The sequence below is a fragment of the Pistacia vera genome, unplaced genomic scaffold, assembly GCF_008641045.1.
Source record: "Pistacia vera cultivar Batoury unplaced genomic scaffold, PisVer_v2 Contig246, whole genome shotgun sequence".
NCBI lineage: Eukaryota > Viridiplantae > Streptophyta > Magnoliopsida > Sapindales > Anacardiaceae > Pistacia > Pistacia vera.
In genome coordinates, this window is record NW_022196053.1 from 1,452,295 (window position 1) to 1,474,898 (window position 22,604).

General features: G+C 35.3%; 4 protein-coding genes across 4 annotated transcripts; 2 read left to right on the top strand and 2 right to left on the bottom strand.

The window, feature by feature from the left end:
* The first annotated feature begins 188 nt into the window (after positions 1-188).
* On the top strand, positions 189-4,446 carry LOC116131951. The gene is made up of 12 exons (XM_031417629.1): positions 189-397; positions 559-640; positions 996-1,097; positions 1,210-1,326; positions 1,568-1,823; positions 1,937-2,094; positions 2,175-2,536; positions 2,638-2,737; positions 2,967-3,026; positions 3,212-3,295; positions 3,434-3,550; positions 3,943-4,446. Exons 2-12 carry the CDS (start codon positions 581-583, stop codon positions 4,240-4,242), a joined length of 1,716 nt encoding a protein of 571 aa, XP_031273489.1. The 5' UTR covers positions 189-397; positions 559-580; the 3' UTR covers positions 4,243-4,446.
* Positions 4,447-6,172: 1,726 nt separating this feature from the next.
* LOC116131912 lies at positions 6,173-8,455 on the top strand. Its single transcript, XM_031417566.1, has 3 exons — positions 6,173-6,178; positions 6,313-6,400; positions 7,063-8,455. Exons 1-3 carry the CDS (start codon positions 6,173-6,175, stop codon positions 8,286-8,288), a joined length of 1,320 nt encoding a protein of 439 aa, XP_031273426.1. The 3' UTR covers positions 8,289-8,455.
* A 717-nt stretch (positions 8,456-9,172) lies between these two features.
* Positions 9,173-11,822, bottom strand: LOC116131913 (acylamino-acid-releasing enzyme-like). The gene is made up of 6 exons (XM_031417567.1): positions 11,715-11,822; positions 11,496-11,618; positions 10,752-10,821; positions 10,572-10,663; positions 9,597-9,701; positions 9,173-9,515 (listed from the first exon to the last, which is right to left on the bottom strand). The coding sequence occupies exons 1-6, from the start codon at positions 11,820-11,822 to the stop codon at positions 9,399-9,401; spliced, it is 615 nt and encodes a 204-aa protein (XP_031273427.1). The 3' UTR covers positions 9,173-9,398.
* Positions 11,823-12,296: 474 nt separating this feature from the next.
* Positions 12,297-22,425, bottom strand: LOC116131962. Its single transcript, XM_031417642.1, has 18 exons — positions 22,054-22,425; positions 21,698-21,885; positions 21,305-21,409; positions 21,132-21,203; positions 20,600-20,747; positions 18,596-18,678; positions 16,995-17,050; positions 16,596-16,732; positions 16,332-16,422; positions 16,164-16,229; positions 15,805-16,027; positions 15,163-15,264; positions 14,841-14,926; positions 14,622-14,744; positions 13,894-13,963; positions 13,716-13,807; positions 12,735-12,839; positions 12,297-12,653 (listed from the first exon to the last, which is right to left on the bottom strand). The coding sequence occupies exons 1-18, from the start codon at positions 22,386-22,388 to the stop codon at positions 12,537-12,539; spliced, it is 2,199 nt and encodes a 732-aa protein (XP_031273502.1). The 5' UTR covers positions 22,389-22,425; the 3' UTR covers positions 12,297-12,536.
* Between the last annotated feature and the right edge of the window lie 179 nt (positions 22,426-22,604).

A 22,604-nucleotide genomic window follows, 5' to 3' on the forward strand; every position in this document is an offset into this window, starting at 1 on the left:
CTCATGATGACGAAGAGGCAAAGTTTAGAATAGATCTCATTTTTGATAGTGGGGTGCATGGAGTTGCGTACGGTGTTATCTTGTACCTGAATTTTTTTTTTATTTTTTTTTTTACAGAGACAACCGCTTTAATCTTTCACCACTCACCTTTAAATAATCTTCCAACCAAACTTAACAAATACGTCTCTCTCTCTCTCTCTCTCTCTAATGATCACTCATATTACTAAATAGAATTTTCTTGCTCATGCTTCTTTCAATGACGTTTGCTTGGACATACTTCTATTTCTCTGGGTGTTATTTGCTTTGTGCTTCACAATGATCCCAGAATGCAGATGTCGGAGTTCAAGACTTCACTGAAGTTTGTTGGTCTTGGAATGAACTTCATAAATTATAAAAGGTTTGATATACATGGCTTTCTTGTTATGAATGCAATTCAGAATTATGTGTTTGATTAAGTTTTTATGTATTTTTTTTTTTCAATGTATTTTTTTTTTTCAAGTTATAATGGGATTCGTGAAGTTTGTTTGATGGTGTGTGGGGATTATCATTTACTTGCAGGTTTTGCAGACATTGATAGAAGATGAATACCAGAGTGAGGAGTACACTGCAATCTATGAAGGCTACACAGAAGCAAGATAAAGTAATCACAATTAAATCATCTTTAATCAATATCTAGAATGGGTCCCTGCTTTCTAATACATATTTTATTACTCTGTTTGGAAGAAACGGTTTGTATTATAAGGGGTCAGAATCGTGAAATGGGTAGTAATTATTCTCAAATGGGTAAATATAGTTTTCACTTGAAAGGAAATGGCTTCAATTTCGATGAGGAGGCTCCAGAAAGTGAAACGCTCCTGGAGATTTTGAAAAAGTAGGCATTATTTGATGAGATTACGACAAGAGTTTTCAAATTAAATCTTTGAAACCATAATGATTTATTTTCTTAAACTTTGAAGATGATCAGTTTATAAATTTCAATCTCTACTGCTTTGAAGGAGAAGGCGAATATGCGGGGGAGCAAAGTAGCTGCTGCCAAGAAAGCAATCACAAGTCGACGAACCTCTAGCAGAGAGAGAAAAATGGCTTTGCAACAAGATGTGAGTACAATTTTTTTTCTTCTTTTAAGTTCTTTTACAATTTGATATATTGGATTTTTTTATATTTTAGTTTCTGCTGTTGATTTTAGAGTTCAAAATTGGAAATTTTCAGGTTGATAAGTTGAAGAAGAAGCTTAGACATGAAGAGAATGTTCACAGAGCTTTAGAGAGAGCTTTCAATAGACCTTTGGGAGCTCTGCCTCGTCTACCTCCTTATCTTCCTCCTTCTGTTAGTAATTCACCATCCCTTTTAATTCCATACATTCAAAATTTTGTCGTTCCTTGTCAATCTTGTAAATTAGTATTTCAATTACAAGATTAAAATCTTCACATATAAGTCTTACTTATAGGGACTGTATCGTGGTTAGAAAAATCGACAAAATGAATGAAGCTTATGCAAATATATGATATCCTGATGCTCTGTTTAATCATTTATCATCAATTTTCATGACAGTTTTTTATTTTTGTAGACGAAGGAGCTTCTTGCAGAGGTGGCCGTATTGGAAGAGGAGGTTGTTCGGCTTGAAGAACAGGTAGTGCATTTCAGACAAGATTTATATCAAGAAGCTATCTACATTTCATCCTCCAGGAAGAACATGGAGAATTCAGCCGAATCATGTGAACCGTGCGTGAACAAGAATTCAAAACAAGCGCAATTCAAGCGTTCAGCTGGAAATGTGGGTGAATCCACAACATCCACTATAAGCCAATTGACTTCTGTTTCCAGTAAGCACCCTATCAGTTTCTGATCCCATTTTCATTCTAAATATCAATCTAGTTAACTATTTGTGAATTGTAATCAAGTCTTAAAATATTATTCTTCCTTCTTGATGTATTAGATGATGGGAGAGGCAAAGAAAACCAATCTTGTACTAATTCTGTGAAGAAGAACAAGGGATCCTCTGTCCATAAAGTCCAACCAATCAGAACTCCTGTGAAGAGAACTCTCATTGTCAGTAAACTGGAAGACAAGCATTTAGCTCCTCAGAAATTACAGGTTCGTACTATTATTACTTTCATTAACTTATACTGCATTTATTTGCCGTGAAATGAATACTAGTTCTCTACAATGTTCAGCTAGAATGTCGAGTAAGAGACCCAGACAATGCAGAAGCAAGAACTATTAGTATCTCAAATAAGAGATTATCTGGAGATGATGGTCCAAACAAAATTTCTGAGGATATTTTGAAATGCCTGTCAAGCATTTTGTTTAGAATGAGCACAGTAAAGAGAAAGGGCACTGCAGATACTTTGCCTTCTTTATCGGCAATAGTATCTCAAGAAAGCAGAGAGGAAACAGAATTTCGGGATCCTTATGGTATCTGTTCACAATTTGGAAAAAGAGATATTGGTCCATATAAGCATCTATTTGCTATTGAAGCACACTCGATCAATCCAAACCGAACATCAAGCTCTATGTTTCTTCTCCATCGATTAAAGTAATATTTCAGATATATAAAAGTAGCTTGGCTTCTGACTTTGTTCATGATATTTAATAAAATACTTGGACTTATGATCATTTTGTTTTGTGAATTCTCAGAATCCTCCTTGGGAAACTTGCGTCTGTCAATTTACAGAACCTCACCCATCAGGAGAAGCTTGCATTCTGGATAAACATTTACAATTCCTGCATGATGAATGTACGTGAGCCCTTCTTTGAACTTAAGTAAAACCTCCTAACTGTTATATTGAATTCAATAGTTTCTTAGCTATGAATTTTCAAATATGTTTTACTACATTACTTTGTCTGACCCATGTTTGTGACTATTTAGTTTCAGTTAAGTGGTAATTTTGTTCTGTGCCTTGGCATTTTCTTTAACCTTGTTAATTTAAGAAAGAAAACCAAGTACTTATACTGCATTTCTCCAGGCATTCCTAGAGCATGGATTACCAGAGAGTCCCGAAATGGTCGTTGCATTGATGCGAAAGGTACGACAGGCTATCTAAGAATCAATTATGTTCTTGTTAGAGTGGTGCTGTATTTCCCGAGATGTTACTTGGACCCAACAATTTATTAGCTGCTTAACCTTAAAAATTTATAATTTCTGCCCGGCCAACTTGTGGCTTATAGCATTGTAATCAATAATTTATACATTCCAATTCTTTTTACTCAGGGAACAATAAATGTTGGGGGCCACTTGTTAAATGCAATTACCATTGAACATTTTATCCTCAGATTGCCTTATCACTCAAAATATGTAAGTACTTAATTCCTTTGCAAGCTCTTAGCTTGTTCCTTAATAATTGTCCTGCAACTAAGTACTCAACTTCTCTGCAAGCTTTTACAGCTTTTATTTAATTCTTCTTCCTGCAACTTACCTCTAAGCACTCAACAGACCTTTTCAAAGGGAGAGAAAAACGACGAAATGACAGCAAGATGCGTATTTGGATTGGAGCTATCTGAACCGTTGGTAACATTTGCTCTCTCTTGTGGAAGCTGGTCCTCCCCTGCTGTAAGTCCACGCATAGAAATTGATAGGTTTGATTTAATTATACTGCTTTATTTCACGTGCATTCTGAGATAAATTACATTGATATCTTCAGTGGTCCCAAGTTTAGCAAAACTTTATGATCAACTATCCAGTTACAGTGAAATTTATTAATTGTTTGGCTTTCTTAATGGTTCTTATTTTTCTTTGAAGATCCTTCGAAACTTTTAAGTGCAATATATCTCATAGTTGGTTTTATCCCATTAATTTCTGGATATTTTTATGCAAGAATCTTTTATGGTTGGATATACCTTATAATTTCTATTTCATGAGTCTCTCCAGGCCTTTATTTGTGATATTTAATAGTTACATTAGTGATGCTATTACTGATTAAAGACTCTGCTTCACATATGAAGGTGAGAGTATATACTGCTTCTCAAGTTGAAAACGAACTAGAAGTTGCCAAAAGAGAATACCTGCAAGCTGCAGTTGGTATTTCTGCAGAGAAGTTTGCAGTTCCAAAGCTATTGGATTGGTACTTACTTGACTTTGCAAAAGACTTTGAGTCATTGTTGGATTGGATCTGCCTTCAGTTACCATGTGAATTAGGAAAAAAAGCAATTCAATGTCTTGAAAGGGGAAAGCGTGAGCCTTCTTGTCAATTTATCCAAGTTATGCCGTATGAATTCAGTTTTAGGTATCTTCTATACACATGAATGATTTTTATTAGTTTAAATTTATTTTGACATGGGTGTAAGAGTGTTGGAGTTACACTTTTGTACACAGCTAGAGAATAGATGTTATAACTAAATGTATAATCTAGTCTTTCTTGTAAGTAATTGCGAGAGAAATGTTCTCTTATCGGGATTCTGCATGTAACTATGTATTGGGAAGATTTCTATACAAAAAGATGATTTCTTGATTGATGTTCTATACACTTTCTATCTTCCTATAACTCCAAATATAATAAGTAGAATTGATTGTGATTTCCTTTGACTCAATTAAAGATGGCCAACTAGATTGACAATAAAAACAAAAGAGACGGAAGAAGTTTCATTAAAGAAAATTAGGTGTAAACAGTGTCTGACCATTACTGTGTCTGCCATGATAATGAATAGCGCATTTGTACTAGTTCTAAGAAGGAATAAAATTTAAATAACTTCTTAAAGAACCAAGCTTAGCATTCAGAGAAAGTTACTGATGCCCAACACCCAACTAATGGTTCACATTATGGCTTGTGGTCCAATAGAAAGGTGGTCATTTTCCCTACGACACGAGCCATTTAATTGGTGCTCAGCAGGGTTTGATGCCATTTCCAGGCTGCTCTTATACCGCCTTTCATCATTGCAAATTGACAAGGCCATAGCAATCAATAACTGCATGTTAATTTGTACTTTTGCATCATAAACGTTAAGTTTGGTGGGTAGTTTCATTAATAGACTTATCTTGTAGAAGAGCCTTGAATTATTAGACCATGTTCTTTTGTTTCCTTAAATCATTCAGGCAAATGCAGCAAAGTTCTTTCCAAAGTTTTGCTTTGCCCGATACTGTAAATTTCCTTCATCAGATGTAAACCTTACGTTATGGTAGAGGCATATCACATCTTGCATTGAAAAAACATGCCTGGTGTAAATTTTCTTTAAACATTTTGTTTATCGGGTCTGGTCCTGTTAAGTAAAACAGTGGCATGATCCATTGGCATCGGTGGCATCAAAACTTTGTCTTAGGCTGAAGAAAAAATGGATCCATAAAGGTAAAGTGGTCCTAGGTTTTGCCCCATAATGCAAGGGGCATATGGCCTTATATCCACCGTCTATAATGAGGTAAAAGAGCAAAAGTGCTTTTTCAGAAGTGCGGGGATCACAAATTACAAAAAGTGAAAGCCTGTAACTAGTGGTTATTGTACTTACTACTGTTGTTTTACTCATTTATTTTGTAAGTTGTGTGGTTTAAAACCTAAGCCATACCTGCTCATATTTTTGAATTTTGAAGTACCTGTCGGCTGCCCCTGCACAAATTCTAGATTTGAGTAAGAGTACCCGAGGCCTGGACTTCTTGTTGGTTCCAGCCCATTTACCAAAAGAGTTGAAATCCAATCCAGAACTATGAGAATCCACATAGCCCATGAGTATATGCGATCCATTTAATGTTTGTACTTAGTCCTGGCCTAATATGCAGCCGTCTTTTCTATACCCACTAAGTCAGCATTCAGCAACGTCCAAGTTGTGAAGTGGTTTTGTGTTGCTGTAAGTGTTGTTTCTAAGAAACTATGCCATTTAAGATTATAAGTGAAAACAAATAAAGTAGAGCAATGCCCAAGGCCAAGAGGTATCGATTTGCAAAATCCCAATTAGGAACATGGCTCCACGTCATGAAATTTGAGATAGCACAAAAAAGTTGATCTTTCTGGTTATCGGATCCTGAGACAAGGCCGGCTGTAATGTGTGGCCACATACATTTATTATTTTTGTGGATTGGCGTGGACGTGTAATCTTTTCTTCTTCACATCGGTGTTCGTATATTTATCAACATATTTATATATTAGAGAGCCAATGTGAACAAAACTATAGGATTGAGATAATATATTATAAAATTGTTAGATAGAGAATGAACAAAATTACGTAAGTTGAAGGTGACTCAGTGAAAATGAAGGTAATGGAAATAGACATATATATATATATATATATATATGTTTGTTATAGTTGAGACGAAACAATAGAATAGAATAGAATAATAAAACAAGAAGCGTAGGTTGTGATGCAAGTAATAGATAATGTATTTGACAGATAATTTGGGAGGCTAAAAAGTCTGAAGATCTAGAACTTATGAATCAGTCATATTATGATTTTAAGCACATGTATCTTACTGCTACTTGTAACAATAATTAAATTATCCCGTTAACACTGAAATTTGTCAGTCACCTACTAATCACAATTATTCTTCACATAATTGTGACCACTTTTGGACCAACCCCACAAAGTTGGTGAAACTTGGAAATTACAAGTACCAAACTAAACACTTTTCTAGCTAAAATACGCTATCTTTCCCAGACTAATTAATTTTATCTTAAGAAAAAGCTTTTCATTACAGTTCTTATCATTCATCTCCAAACTCCTTTTTACTACACGTTTACTTTTTTTTTTTCTTTCTTGAAACCCCCTTTAAGCTTTGTTCACCATTCTGATTCTAGATAATGTAACTGTAAATGAGATAAGCCACCATCTAGATTCAGTTGACTGATAGCTATTTCCTTATTCTAGTCAAGGGTGAAGACACAAGTGATGATGATTGAAATTTATTATATAATTTATATGTTTTTTTATTTGTCACATCTACTCTATGCTTCAAAGAAGATTCATAGATAACTAAATTTACCATAACACTCTAAACTAAACCCCTCACCTAAACCAAACCAGAAACTACCAAAACAATTCCATGTGAGAAAATTAAATAAAACAAAGCCATGTTCCGTGAATGAGAGTTGAAAAGAGACACAATCTGTAAAGTATTAAAAGGCGGCTGCAATTTGTGACTAGATGGTCAACAATCTCCACCTCTCTATTTCTTTGTTCCTTCCTTTGATATAACATTATTAGTTAGTACTACTTTCTCTTATATATCAACCCAAAATCACTCTTCAACTTTGTCTCTCTGCTCCTCAACTATCATACTCTTTATTAGAGAAATGGAGGTAGTGATACCTGCGGTTCCAATCATGGATTTCGAGTTCAACAGTGTAAGATCATCTCCATATTTGAGTGCTCCAACGTCACCAAAGCGATTTGGTGATGATGTCTTCTTTACAAGTGCACCGACAAGTCCCTCGCGCATCTCTCAGTTCTATAGTGAATTTGACAACTTGTATACGAGGAATGATGATGAGTATTCATCAACGATTCCTTTCGATTGGGAAGAAAAGCCTGGTACACCAAAATCACAATCTCCCACCAGGGCAACAACCACTACAGATAATGAAGATGATTTTGCTTTTAATTTCAGCGAGGAAAAGGAGAAAGAATCCCTCACTGCTGAAGAACTCTTTGATGGTGGCAAAATCCGTCCATTGAAGCCTCCACCAAGATTACAACTTGACGACTACTCTACTCTGAAGAGCCCACTTTTGTCTCCAAGGTCACCGAGATCGCCCATATCTCAAGGTAAAAAGATTATCCGTCAAGTTTTTTCACCTAGAAGCAGAAAAGATGTCGACCCATTTGCGGCTGCAGTTGAAAATACTCGGAATCAAACTCAAAATGATAGAGGAAGAGAGAGTAGAGTTCCAGATTTATCGAAAAGTTCGAGCCGTAGAGCAACAAGATCACTCTCTCCATTTAGAGTATCTGCGTATCCATGGGAAGAAGAAGAAAAGCAACAGCAACAGCAACAAGCTACGAAACAGTCATCATTTAATTCAAAGTCATCATCATCTTCTTCGAAGAGTTCTTCAAGAAAATGGAGATTGAGGGATTTTCTTCTGTTTCGAAGCGCGTCTGAGGGACGGTCAACAGATAAAGAACCCAAGTATAGAGCTTTGTTCAAGAAAAATGAAGATATGAAGAACTCTAGTTTCCGGTCAACTGACAGCTCTGCCGAGTCAGTGTCTGGGTCAAGAAGGAGAGGACAGGTTTCGGCACATGAGTTGCATTATACAAAAAATAAAGCTGCATCAGAGGATTTGAAGAAGAGAACTTTCTTGCCATACAAACATGGAATATTGGGGAGACTGGCCATTAATCCTCTTGCAAATGGATTTCGATCATGAAACTTAGAGACCTAATTAATATTATATTATATGTTGCTGTAATTAAATTGTAGTTCTTTGCTTTGTTCCTATTGTTAAGTGTAGAGTTTACATAACGGAACAAAATGTATAAGTGTTACGAGCCATGGAAATTTGCTTTCAATTTTTGATTGAATTTTCTATGCATATATGTAAGTTTTGAACACTAAAAGAATATGTGAATGGTGATATTAAGAAAATAAAATTCCTACCAAAAGGAAAAGAAATCTCCGATTATATATGTAAACATTTCAATTCGTAGGTTAGTTTCTTGATTAATTCTAAATTATGCGCACGTGTATGTCCTGAGTTCCCTTTTGGAGGGAAGAAGAAAAGCAGGCATCACCTACCCTCCATCTCAAAAATATCAATTTGCTAAATAAAAGATGAATATAATAAGCCAAATCAAAGATAGCGCAATCCATAACATATCATCATCAACTAAATAAATCATAACATCCGGAGTTTGGTAAGTGATCACCAAATCATAGAGTTTACGCCATAACATCTGCCACTGACTTTTTTTAAAATTATTGACCGCTTCTTCCCTCCTTAGACGCTTACGGAAGATTCTACTGTATGAATAGTCTTTATTTACTATTAAAAATTTAATGCTCTGCCATTACTTTGCAATAAGGAATTAAGAAATTAAAACGACTTGAATGTCAACTTCTAGAAGTGGGAGGGATTTCATCATCATTGACATTGTCAAATACCAATGTTGGATGTTTGAATGCCACTCCACGAACTCCAAACTGGATAGGCTTCACCCCAAAAATACGAAAGGCTTAAACAATAAGGGAAGATACTAGCTAGGCCGCGGTCCGGAGTAACATCAAAGAGTTATGAGTGGGAAGGAAAAAGAATACTACGGCAACTTCACAAGCATGCATTGCAGTTAGCCATTAGTCCCATACATGATAATTTCTCTAAGATAAATTCATTACATGATGCCAAAGTAAAACAAAGTGAATGATTTATTTATTCATTACATGATGTAAGAGGCTCTTTTAACTCATTATATGATGCATTGCCTCGACTCAACTTTGTTACAAGCAGTTACCCCATTTTTCAGAACCGCATACCATTATACTAGCTGTCAAAGTTATCGATTTTGATTGGAGTAATTTCATCTGCAACATTGAAGTGTCCAACCAATCGTGCGAAAAACACCATTTGTTGTTCCAATGTGAATTTAATGTTCTCAGCCTGTGTAATATATTAGGTCAGCTGTAATGTTTCCTAGACAAGCAAAGCTTGTAATTGGAAATTCTGAAAAATAGCATATACCTTGCGGAAACCATGCTGTTCTCCTTCATACTCCACAAGAGCAACAGGCAAACCCTTTTCCTTCAGTGCCCGGTAGATTGTACGAGCTTGATCAGGGGGTACAACCTACAACATGATGAAAGAAATTTCAAACTCAGACTTTGAGAATGAAAAGCAGAATGCCAAATCCTCATATATCTAAAGATACAAAAATAAGTACCAGATTACATGTATTAATAAATTACAGAAAGAAAAATATAATGCATAGATATTAATATATATCAAAACATATGATGGTTATTACTTAAGGTAAGAAATTTCAAACATTATACATTTAACTCAGAGCCTCCAAGCAAGTAAATGATTTTCTGAATTTCCCTGGTCCTAATTACATGATTTGATTTTCAACCGTAAAAGCTTCTAGAGTTACCAGCAAGAGATCTAAGATTGACTTCCATAGAAAACTAATTTGTTCCAAAAGATAACTCCACCGTGTAGGATAATAACTGACAAGAAGAATCACTTTCTCAAATTCAAATTGAATTTGGAAGTAGCAAAATTTTCTTGTCAACCAAATAAGCTTACAAAAGATGGACTATTGTCGGATAGAAATTAATAAGTTAATGCATAGAATTGCTGAATAAAAAAACCATGGTCCACATACTTTGTATACAATTACAGCTTGACCTATGAAAAAATATGGTCTAAAGGTTACGGTGCTATTCAGGGCATTCCCTTTCTACCATAATGTGAGGGCATGAAGTCCAAAAGCCAATTGCTAGTTCTGAATTAGATTCAAGTCAGCCAATAAAAACCGTCTATCAAAATAGACAAGAAATGCTAACTTTCTAAGATAAAAGACTATGAAATTTGATTACATCAGCTATTCATAATGATCCAAAGGAAATGAGAGAAGTTTTTTTTTTTTTTTTTTTTTGGGGGGGGGGGGGGGGGGGGGGGTGCCCAGGGAGTGCAAAGAAACTGATTAAACTTTACCTTGTCTTCCAATCCCTGGAACAAAATTATGGGGCAAGAAAATTTATCAACAAAATTGATTGGTGACCTTTCGAAGAAATCCTTCTCACTCCCTGCAACCAGATAGTTAAGTTACCAACAAATGGAGCAAACAGAACAAAAAAGTGATAAATTAAGTTTTTTTTTTCTATTTCAATTTACCAACAAGATTGTCCATATAATGAGATTCAAATTTGTGAGTTTCTGCTTTCAACATGCCTAAGTCAGCAACCTGTCATATTTGCAATATACATAAAAACATGTTAATTTTCTATTTAGTGGAGAACATTGCCCTTCATGAAACTATAAATTATGTGAACAATATTAGAGGTATATAAACCTTAAGGGTAAAAGGTGATCATCAAAAATAAAAGAATTTGCACATATCACCAAAAAAACAACCCAGGAATCCCAATCAGATTCTGAAATGCCACCTCAAGAATTTTTAGCCTTATTGATATGTGCCACCATTCATCTGAACATCAGACTTCAGCTACTCAGAAGATGAACAGACAAGAGGACATGAGTGATGCCCAAGCTACCGTTCAACTAAAATTTCCTAACAGAACATAAATTATACTTAACCCCTCAATACACCTATATAAAATGATAACAATAGTACTATTCAGATATGAACAATATATGAAAATTCAAAAAATGCTGCTGGTTTGACAGGTCCACCAAAGCAGTAATAAAAGAACCCAAACCCTAAACCCTAAACCAGAAAAAAAAAAAAAAAATCAAGTCCAATCACTGGGGTCAATAGTACAACAGATTTTAACTGAAAATTTACTCAGAGAAATGAGAATAGAAGCAGAAGACATCAAGGGAAGAAACATAACATGGACACCCTTACACACAATAAATTCACATAATGCTTCCAAAAGTATGAATGCCAGTACTCACACCATACAAGGAAGCTCCAGCCTTAAATGTGTCTCTAAAAGCTAGAGCAGCTAAGGTTGTATAGCCACCAGCAGAACCACCAGTTATACAAAGTCGTTGCTCATCTGCCTTACCGCTGTCCACCTAGATGAAGAAATGAACAATACCATGATTTAAAAGGTCATAGCAAGTCCATCCTCTTAAAAACTTGGAAAGAAATGAAAGAATGAATGTGATTACCAAAAATCTAGCACAACTGCAACAGTCATCAACATCAACAATTCCCCAGCGCCCCAAAAGCCTTTCCCGAAATTCTCGACCATAACCTTCAAAATTAAGTTCATTCATGTCTGTCAACTTTAAGATATGACGTAATCATATATAAATAGAAATGAACTTGTTCAAAATATCAAATATGTGCAGAAAAGAACACCCTGAACAACTCCAAAGGATCTTGCACATACTTGACTTGGAGACTAAAATTCATATGTAGAACATGCATTTTCAAAATCAATTACTTCCTTAGACGCTTACGGAAGATTCTACTGTATGAATAGTCTTTATTTACTATTAAAAATTTAATGCTCTGCCATTACTTTGCAATAAGGAATTAAGAAATTAAAACGACTTGAATGTCAACTTCTAGAAGTGGGAGGGATTTCATCATCATTGACATTGTCAAATATCAATGTTGGATGTTTGAATGCCACTCCACGAACTCCAAACTGGATAGGCTTCACCCCAAAAATACGAAAGGCTTAAACAATAAGGGAAGATACTAGCTAGGCCGCCGTCCGGAGTAACATCAAAGAGTTATGAGTGGGAAGGAAAAAGAATACTACGGCAACTTCACAAGCATGCATTGCAGTTAGCCATTAGTCCCATACATGATAATTTCTCTAAGATAAATTCATTACATGATGCCAAAGTAAAACAAAGTGAATGATTTATTTATTCATTACATGATGTAAGAGGCTCTTTTAACTCATTATATGATGCATTGCCTCGACTCAACTTTGTTACAAGCAGTTACCCCATTTTTCAGAACCGGATACCATTATACTAGCTGTCAAAGTTATCGATTTTGATTGGAGTAATTTCATCTGCAACATTGAAGTGTCCAACCAATCGTGCAAAAAACACCATTTGTTGTTCCAATGTGAACTTAATGTTCTCAGCCTGTGTAATATATTAGGTCAGCTGTAATGTTTCCTAGACAAGCAAAGCTTGTAATTGGAAATTCTGAAAAATAGCATATACCTTGCGGAAACCATGCTGTTCTCCTTCATACTCCACAAGAGCAACAGGCAAACCCTTTTCCTTCAGTGCCCGGTAGATTGTACGAGCTTGATCAGGGGGTACAACCTACAACATGATGAAAGAAATTTCAAACTCAGACTTTGAGAATGAAAAGCAGAATGCCAAATCCTCATATATCTAAAGATACAAAAATAAGTACCAGATTACATGTATTAATAAATTACAGAAAGTATAACTGCATATATATATAAAACATATCAAAACATATGATGGTTATTACTTAAAAGTAAGAAACTTCAAACATTATACAATTTAACTCAGAGCCTCCAAGCAAGTAAATGACTTTTCTGAATTTCCCTGGTCCTAATTACATGATTTGATTTTCAACCGTAAAAGCTTCTAGAGTTACCAGCAAGAGATCTAAGATTGACTTCTATAGAAAACCAATTTGTTCCAAAAGATAACTCCACCGTGTAGGATAATAACTGACAAGAAGGAATCACTTTCTCAAATTCAAATTGAATTTGGAAAGTAGCAAAATTTTCTTTGTCAACCAAATTAAGCTTACACCAAGATGGATACCTTGTCTGGATAAGAATTTAACAAGTTAATTGCATAGAATTGCTGAATCAAAAAACCATGGTCCACATACTTCGTATACAATTACAGCTCGACCCATGAAAAAATATGGTCTAAAGGTTACAGTGCTATTCAGGGAGTTCCCTTTCTATCATAATGTGAGGGCATGAAGTCGAAAAGGCAATAATGCTAGTTCTGAATTAGATTCAACTCAGCCAATAACAAGCTGTCTATCAATAATAAGACAAAGAAATGCTAACTTTCTAAGATAAAAGACTATAAAATTTGATTACATCAGCTATTCATAATGATCCAAAGGAAAATGAGAGCAAGGTTTTTTTTTTGGGGGGGAGGGGGGTGGCGGGGCGCCCAGGGAGTGTAAAGAAACTGATTAAACTTTACCTTGTCTTCCAATCCCTGGAACAAAATTATGGGGCAAGAAAATTTATCAACAAAATTGATTGGTGACCTTTCGAAGAAATCCTTCTCACTCCCTGCAACCAGATAGTTAAGTTACCAACAAATGGAGCAAACAGAATAAAAAAGTGATAAATTAAGTTTTTTTTCTATTTCAATTTACCAACAAGATTGTCCATATAATGAGATTCAAATTTGTGAGTTTCTGCTTTCAACATGCCTAAGTCAGCAACCTGTCATATTTGCAATATACATAAAAACATGTTAATTTTCTATTTAGTGGAGAACATTGCCCTTCATGAAACTATAAATTATGTGAACAATGTTATAGGTATATAAACCTTAAGGGTAAAAGGTAATTATAAAAAATCAAAGAATTTGCACATATCACCAAAAAACAACGCAGGAATCCCAATCAGATTCTGAAATGCCACTTCAAGAATTTTTAGCCTTATTGATATGTGCCACCATTCATCTGAACATCAGACTTCAGCTACTCAGAAGATGAACAGACAAGAGGACATGAGTGACGCCCAAGCTACCGTTCAACTAAAATTTCCTAACAGAACATAAATTATACTTAACCCCTCAATACACCTATATAAAATGATAACAATAGTACTATTCAGATATGGACAATATATGAAAATTCAAAAAATGCTGCTGGTTTGACAGGTCCACCAAAGCAGTAATAAAAGAACCCAAACCCTAAACCAGAAAAAAAATCAAGTCCAATCACTGGGGTCAATAGTACAACAGATTTTAGCTGAAAATTTACTCAGAGAAATGAGAATAGAAGCAGAAGACATCAAGGGAAGAAACATAACATGGACACCCTTACACACAATAAATTCACATAATGCTTCCAAAAGTATGAATGCCGGTACTCACACCATACAAAGAAGCTCCAGCCTTAAATGTGTCTCTAAAAGCTAGAGCAGCTAAGGTTGTATAGCCACCAGCAGAACCACCAGTTATACAAAGTCGTTGCTCATCTGCCTTTCCACTGTCCACCTAGATGAAGAAATGAACAATACCATGATTTAAAAGGTCGTAGCAAGTCCATCCTCTTAAAAACTTGGAAAGAAATGAAAGAATGAATGTGATTACCAAAAATCTAGCACAACTGCAACAGTCATCAACATCAACAATTCCCCAGCGCCCCAAAAGCCTTTCCCGAAATTCTCGACCATAACCTTCAAAATTAAGTTCATTCATGTCTGTCAATGAGCTTGTTCAAAATATCAAATATGTGCAGAAAAGAACACCCTGAACAACTCCAAAGGATCTTGCACATACTTGACTTGGAGACTAAAATTCATATGTAGAACATGCATTTTCAAAATCAATTACTCAAGTATGAGTACCCATGATATGATTTCAAAGGAGAGAAAAAGATAATATATAACAGATGAGGGTGCAGAGGACAAACCAGTGCTTCCACCATAATTTACATCCACAAATGCCCAACCTCTACTAGTCCAATATTGGATACTCAAATTTAACATCCCACGTGTTTCACCTGTTGGGCCCCCTGCCATAATTTACACACCATATAATTCATTACAAATTCAAGATATAAACGGAATTTCTTAATTCATTGAAAAATAATGCAAATTGTGCCAGCCAAGAAAAAGGGGGAGGGGGGGGAGGAGGAGGAGGGACTCCCCAAGCAAAATACAACCCCTGACTCTGAAAGTTCAATAATTGTTCCAGTCCACTGAAAGCAGGAAACTAGGTATTTCAATTTTCTCAATAATTCACAGGTGAATAAAATTTCAAAGTTCATACTCTTCAAATATTTCTTGCAATCCACATGGCAAAGTAATTTCCTATACCCAGGGCTTTGATTGCTATTTCACTTAATGCAGCAAATTTACAACACTCCCAATATATGCTTCCTTTTTTTGTACTAGCTTCAAAAGAAAGCAACTTTTGACAGATACATGCATAAAAAGCAGTAACACAAGAAAAATAATCATAATATACTATTACCCTTTTTTCTTTTCTTTTTTAAGAAAAAAGAAGAAAAATATTTATTGATTGAAAGGTTTTAGGTTTTTGAAGAACAAACCATGACTCTTCAATAGCAATGGAGGCTTTTCTTCTTGAGCAGCTTGGTAGCTGGGATTAGATGGCGGATAATAGTATGCATATGCCTTTTGACCAGGAATTTCTGTCGGGAATTCAATTGACTCTGGCAAGCTGAAGTGGGACTTGTACTTCAAGCTATCAGGTGATGAAGACCAGACAATATTGAAATCAATAGCTTTCAATTTATGGCCATCTAAAGTCACCTGCAAAGACCAACAATAAAAGCACAGAAAAATGTTGCTAGCATCACTTGTTAAAATTTTATTAACATTATTATTAGCAACTATTGTAGTAAAAGATGTTATTCAGAAAACATGAAGAAAAAAGAAACAACTGAACCTTAGCCACTGATGATGGCTGAACAGCAGATGCTCCCTCAATGTACAGGCAATGATTCCCTGGAGTCTGCATAAGTAATGATGCAACATTTTATTAAATCATCATTATGGTTTGTACTGGAAAATTTTCTAATGCCACAATAATGGAAACTAAGGTCTTTGAAGATACAATGTTGTCTATATCAGTGAAAGGAATATCAAGCAGAGATAATGAGCCCTCAGCATCATCCAGAACTCCAAGATATGACCTTCCGTGCTGCCTGAATCAAAACATACAAATTTTGATGGCATTAAAATAGATGTATAGGTTCACCACAACTTAAAAGTGATATATGTCTCTGTGCATGCATAAGCGTCGGCACATGTTTACAAAAAAATAATAATAATAATAATAAATAATAAGAACCTAAGAGCCATAGCTCCAGAAGGTTACCTGTAGCTGCAAGCAATTAAGTTCTTTTCTCCATTACTTTCAATAATTTCATAAGAATTCGTACCAAAAACCCATAACGGTCTTGAAAACTCAGCATCCAATGAATAAATTGAGAGAACCTCATTGTTTGATTCAATCTGTTGCAGTGGGAGAAAATGAATCAATTCTGATACAGATTGAATAAAAGATGTCTGACCCAATAACCACGTAAAAGCAATGATAATGCTCCACAGAAAATTTATAACTTTAACAATATTTATGGATGAATCACAATGTCTAACAAATGAACTATTTTGTTATGTACATACAACCAACTGATATGTTAATGCGCCTTATGTATTGAAAAGGATACAACAATCAGAACATGTCAAAAAAATAAAAAAATAAAATGGAGCTCACCCATTTATAAAGATTCCAGTATCCATTTTTTCTATCCGTAACAAAAAAGAGTTCCCCTGCATAAATCCAAACATAAACGTTGATACACACAACAATGTAAAACCACAGAAGTCCTGATACTTCTATATAGATGATGTAGTAATATGCCTTAACTAGATGCTCATAGCAATTGTTTACACATCCAAAACATTAACCATTAGTACCCAACAAGACCAAAACAAATCTCANCAATGTTGTCTATATCAGTGAAAGGAATATCAAGCAGAGATAATGAGCCCTCAGCATCATCCAGAACTCCAAGATATGACCTTCCGTGCTGCCTGAATCAAAACATACAAATTTTGATGGCATTAAAATAGATGTATAGGTTCACCACAACTTAAAAGTGATATATGTCTCTGTGCATGCATAAGCGTCGGCACATGTTTACAAAAAAATAATAATAATAATAATAAATAATAAGAACCTAAGAGCCATAGCTCCAGAAGGTTACCTGTAGCTGCAAGCAATTAAGTTCTTTTCTCCATTACTTTCAATAATTTCATAAGAATTCGTACCAAAAACCCATAACGGTCTTGAAAACTCAGCATCCAATGAATAAATTGAGAGAACCTCATTGTTTGATTCAATCTGTTGCAGTGGGAGAAAATGAATCAATTCTGATACAGATTGAATAAAAGATGTCTGACCCAATAACCACGTAAAAGCAATGATAATGCTCCACAGAAAATTTATAACTTTAACAATATTTATGGATGAATCACAATGTCTAACAAATGAACTATTTTGTTATGTACATACAACCAACTGATATGTTAATGCGCCTTATGTATTGAAAAGGATACAACAATCAGAACATGTCAAAAAAATAAAAAAATAAAATGGAGCTCACCCATTTATAAAGATTCCAGTATCCATTTTTTCTATCCGTAACAAAAAGGAGTTCCCCTGCATAAATCCAAACATAAACGTTGATACACACAACAATGTAAAACCACAGAAGTCCTGATACTTCTATATAGATGATGTAGTAATATGCCTTAACTAGATGCTCATAGCAATTGTTTACACATCCAAAACATTAACCATTAGTACCCAACAAGACCAAAACAAATCTCAGAAAAAAGAAAAGAAAAGAAAGAAACAAGAAAAGAAAAGGAAAAATTGGTGTTTGACCAAAACCCTAGTAACTAGGTCTAAGGATTTCTCTCTCTCTCTCTCTCTCTCTCTCTCTCTCTCTCACACAACACACGTGTTCAACAAGTTCAAAAGTGGAACAAGGTTACTCTTCCAGACCCTAAAACCTTTAGTCAGGGAGCTCGTGAGATATAATATCTCAAGTAGGTTGTAAAACTTGTCCCGGAACAAGGGTTTAGGGCATGCCCAACTGGATTAGAACTGGGATTAGTTGACTCGAATTAACAAAGACTTGGGCATCAATATCAAGGTCATTTATTAAAATACTATTTTTCAAAGTACATAACAATCTTGTTCACATAAGTTAATCTTCATAACACTAACAACACAATTTACTTTTTAAGTACCATACTACAACGTTGATTTAGCATCATAAATATAGCTATAGCCCAGAAAAAAAGTACCCTTAGAAGACCACTTGGGTTCAGTTGGAGACTCCACAATAGTTGGATCACAACCAGCAACACATACGCGCTTGTAGACATCTCTGCATGAAAGCATCAAAGGAATTAGTCCAATCCAATTTATCATCAATAATGAAGATAATTATGAAGCCTTAGAAAAGAATAAGTGGGAGCTTGGACAAGATCTACTAACTCAGATGTCAAAGATATCATAAAATTCTAGAGTGTCTAATGAGCATTGACACAAATAAACATATGAGATTTATGTAATACAATCTTCCATTCTAAGGGAAGGTCCATATATTCAGCAAATAATGCTCAACAGTTCCACGTTTCAGCTGAGTTCTACAAATCCCTTTTCCTATCCCAAACAATAGTATGAATATGCCAGCGGTTTTTCTCACACTCATTTATACAATAGAAAAAAAATGGCTCAGTATCTAACACAAGGTTAGTTCTTGGATAAAGTAGAGCTATGAAATCATAAAAAGAATTTAGCTTACCCTTTTTCAGAAATATAACCAACCCAGAGTTCAGCTTTATCCCATGGCATGTTAGGATGATGCCACTCGATCCATGCCATTCGTTCACCTCTTGGGTCCATACGTGGGAAGGCATAGAAGTCACTGCCACTAACTAATATTTTTGGTTCTGAATGCCACGTGATAAAAAAAAGAAAGAAGCAGGTGTGAGGGGCAGAGGCAAGAGAGAGAGAGGAAGCAAAAAACATCATTCTCCATCAAATGATAAAACACAAGAAAAATAGCATAAATACATACGAGCCTATTTAATCATAGCAAATTCCTAGAGTAACCTAATCACAATGAATTGGAAGCAACCCATTTGTTTTGACATGCCCTTTTTACTTCTCAAGCAATAGTTCCATGATCCTGCTAGCAAATTGCTGGAAGTAGAGCATACCACGGGTGCAACTTTGATGTTGCTCTTGATTCACAGTGAAAATGCAATAATTCTAAGTACATAACCCTATCTTTATACTGATGTTTAAGAATTTTCACCTTGGATATTCTGATCATTGAGGCCTATGCTTGCAATTGCTGTGGTTGGGTTCAAACCATCTTCACGATGATCTATAAAGATGGAAAATATAATTTAATGAATGGTTTTGGTATAAACCATACAAAATGTTACGTAAACTAGGTTTGGGGATGAAACAAATCTGATAGTCTACCTTCTATTATGGTAACATAACGGTTAAAGTGTGAATCAAAAACTCCATCAGCATAACGTACGAGTGGTCCACCATAGTCTGGAGTAATTGGCACAGGAGAGGAATCTGCTTGAATATGGCACATATATCAGCAAAAAGGGAAGATTTCCCAGTAACATTCCAAATTCTTATAAGCTTGTGATGCTAGGGCAGCAGTTACAACATTCCAAGTTCTGTTATATTTCCAAAGATTTCCCAGCAATCAAAAATGCAGATACAGGGAAATTAAAAAAAAAAACTAGACTGCCTATCAGTGTTTGTTCGTCCATCAATTCTATATGAAGTGCAATTACTACTTTAAACAGAAAGTAGATTAAAATTTTTGATAGTAACTCACTTTGCTTAGACAATTTTACCTTTAGAAGCTATGGACTGCTTGTACAACCTTTGATCCTTGTAATTAGAGAAAATGACAGTGTCACCAAAAATTCTGAAAGCACCACCTCCATATTCCTGAGCCGTTGTGCGCACCGCAAACTCTTTTGGAGTAATATCAATTGGTTCGCCTCCTTCTTTCTCTGGTTCCTTAACAAGAACCGCTCGCCTGAACTCATTAAAATAAACTTAAAACTAATTAACAAGAGTATTTTAAAAACAAAATAAAAAGAAAACCGAATTAATTATAGAGAGAAGGNTCCCAAACAATAGTATGAATATGCCAGCGGTTTTTCTCACACTCATTTATACAATAGAAAAAAATGGCTCAGTATCTAACACAAGGTTAGTTCTTGGATAAAGTAGAGCTCTGAAATCATAAAAATAATTTAGCTTACCCTTTTTCAGAAATATAACCAACCCAGAGTTCAGCTTTATCCCATGGCATGTTAGGATGATGCCACTCGATCCATGCCATTCGTTCACCTCTTGGGTCCATACGTGGGAAGGCATAGAAGTCACTGCCACTAACTAATATTTTTGGTTCTGAATGCCACGTGATAAAAAAAAGAAAGAAGCAGGTGTGAGGGGCAGAGGCAAGAGAGAGAGAGAGAGAGAGAGAGAGAGGAAGCAAAAAACATCATTCTCCATCAAATGATAAAACACAAGAAAAATAGCATAAATACATACGAGCCTATTTAATCATAGCAAATTCCTAGAGAAACCTAATCACAATGAATTGAAAGCAACCCATTTGTTTTGACATGCCCTTTTTACTTCTCAAGCAATAGTTCCATGATCCTGCTAGCAAATTGCTGGAAGTAGAGCATACCACGGGTGCAACTTTTATGTTGGTCTTGATTCACAGTGAAAATGCAATAATTCTAAGTACATAACCCTATCTTTATACTGATGTTTAAGAATTTTCACCTTGGATATTCTGATCATTGAGGCCTATGCTTGCAATTGCTGTGGTTGGGTTCAAACCATCTTCACGATGATCTATAAAGATGGAAAATATAATTTAATGAATGGTTTTGGTATAAACCATACAAAATGTTACTTAAACTAGGTTTGGGGATGAAACAAATCTGATAGTCTACCTTCTATTATGGTAACATAACGGTTAAAGTGTGAATCAAAAACTCCATCAGCATAACGTACGAGTGGTCCACCATAGTCTGGAGTAATTGGCACAGGAGAGGAATCTGCTTGAATATGGCACATATATCAGCAAAAAGGGAAGATTTCCCAGTAACATTCCAAATTCTTATAAGCTTGTGATGCTAGGGCAGCAGTTACAACATTCCAAGTTCTATTATATTTCCAAAGATTTCCCAGCAATCAAAAATGCAGATACAGGGAAATTAAAAAAAAACTAGACTGCCTATCAGTGTTTGTTCCTCCATCAATTCTATATGAAGTGCAATTACTACTTTAAACAGAAAGTAGATTAAATTTTTTGATAGTAACTCACTTTGCTTAGACAATTTTACCTTTAGAAGCTATGGACTGCTTGTACAACCTTTGATCCTTGTAATTAGAGAAAATGACAGTGTCACCAAAAATTCTGAAAGCACCACCTCCATATTCCTGAGCCGTTGTGCGCACCGCAAACTCTTTTGGAGTAATATCAATTGGTTCGCCTCCTTCTTTCTCTGGTTCCTTAACAAGAACCGCTCGCCTGAACTCATTAAAATAAACTTAAAACTAATTAACAAGAGTATTTTAAAAACAAAATAAAAAGAAAACCGAATTAATTATAGAGAGAAGGTAAACAATATAAAAAAAAATGAATTGATAGTAATAAAAAGGAAATTTGATACAAAGGTAATTAATGTGTTTTATGTACCCTGATTCAGTGGGACGAGATTCGAGCCAGATGAGGTGGCCGTGACCGTCAACAGCGGTTCCACCAAGTCGCTTAGAGGAGCCTGAAACGACCTCGGCGGTGATTGGTGACTTCCAAGAGCCGTATGGAGCTGTGATTTTGTCTTGCAAAGGTGATGGTACTTCTGGAACCGAAGTTGTGGAAGAAGCCATTATTTTGCAGCTTTGATGTCTCTGCGTTTTAGCCGAGATTGTATATGTGATTCTTCTGCTAAATATATACTTCAACTTAAGACTAGGAGAGTAAGATGAACAAGCAGACAAACGAGTGAGAGTAGCTATGGTTGAGAGAGCCATTTCATCATGAATTACTTTAAATTTTTTTTTTTTTTTTATCATGGATTTGACTACACTACAAGAGGGTGCACGCTAATTTGGACCTATTATTACCGTCTGATTTGAGGAAATCAAGAATCGTCAAGTTATTTACGCAACAATCCGTCATAGTGTTAGTACCATCCGATATTTTATTCGTTTTTCATTATCATCTTGCAACTGGCTCTCGTTCACTGG

Coding starts and splice junctions, on each gene's coding strand:
- LOC116131951 (XM_031417629.1), top strand. CDS start 581: ATGAATACCAGAGTGAGGAGTACACTGCAATCTATGAAGGCTACACAG. Junction 2,095..2,174: donor TAGCTCCTCAGAAATTACAG/GTTCGTACTATT, acceptor TACAATGTTCAG/CTAGAATGTCGAGTAAGAGA. Junction 3,551..3,942: donor GAAGCTGGTCCTCCCCTGCT/GTAAGTCCACGC, acceptor TCACATATGAAG/GTGAGAGTATATACTGCTTC.
- LOC116131912 (XM_031417566.1), top strand. Junction 6,401..7,062: donor CATGTATCTTACTGCTACTT/GTAACAATAATT, acceptor ATTTGTGACTAG/ATGGTCAACAATCTCCACCT.
- LOC116131913 (XM_031417567.1), bottom strand. CDS start 11,822: ATGAATGAACTTAATTTTGAAGGTTATGGTCGAGAATTTCGGGAAAGG. Junction 11,619..11,714: donor GCAGTTGTGCTAGATTTTTG/GTAATCACATTC, acceptor TTCTTCATCTAG/GTGGACAGCGGTAAGGCAGA. Junction 9,516..9,596: donor AACAGCATGGTTTCCGCAAG/GTATATGCTATT, acceptor TATATTACACAG/GCTGAGAACATTAAATTCAC.
- LOC116131962 (XM_031417642.1), bottom strand. CDS start 22,388: ATGGCTCTCTCAACCATAGCTACTCTCACTCGTTTGTCTGCTTGTTCA. Junction 21,410..21,697: donor GCAGTCCATAGCTTCTAAAG/GTAAAATTGTCT, acceptor ATATTCAAGCAG/ATTCCTCTCCTGTGCCAATT. Junction 16,028..16,163: donor AGCCATCATCAGTGGCTAAG/GTTCAGTTGTTT, acceptor TGGTCTTTGCAG/GTGACTTTAGATGGCCATAA.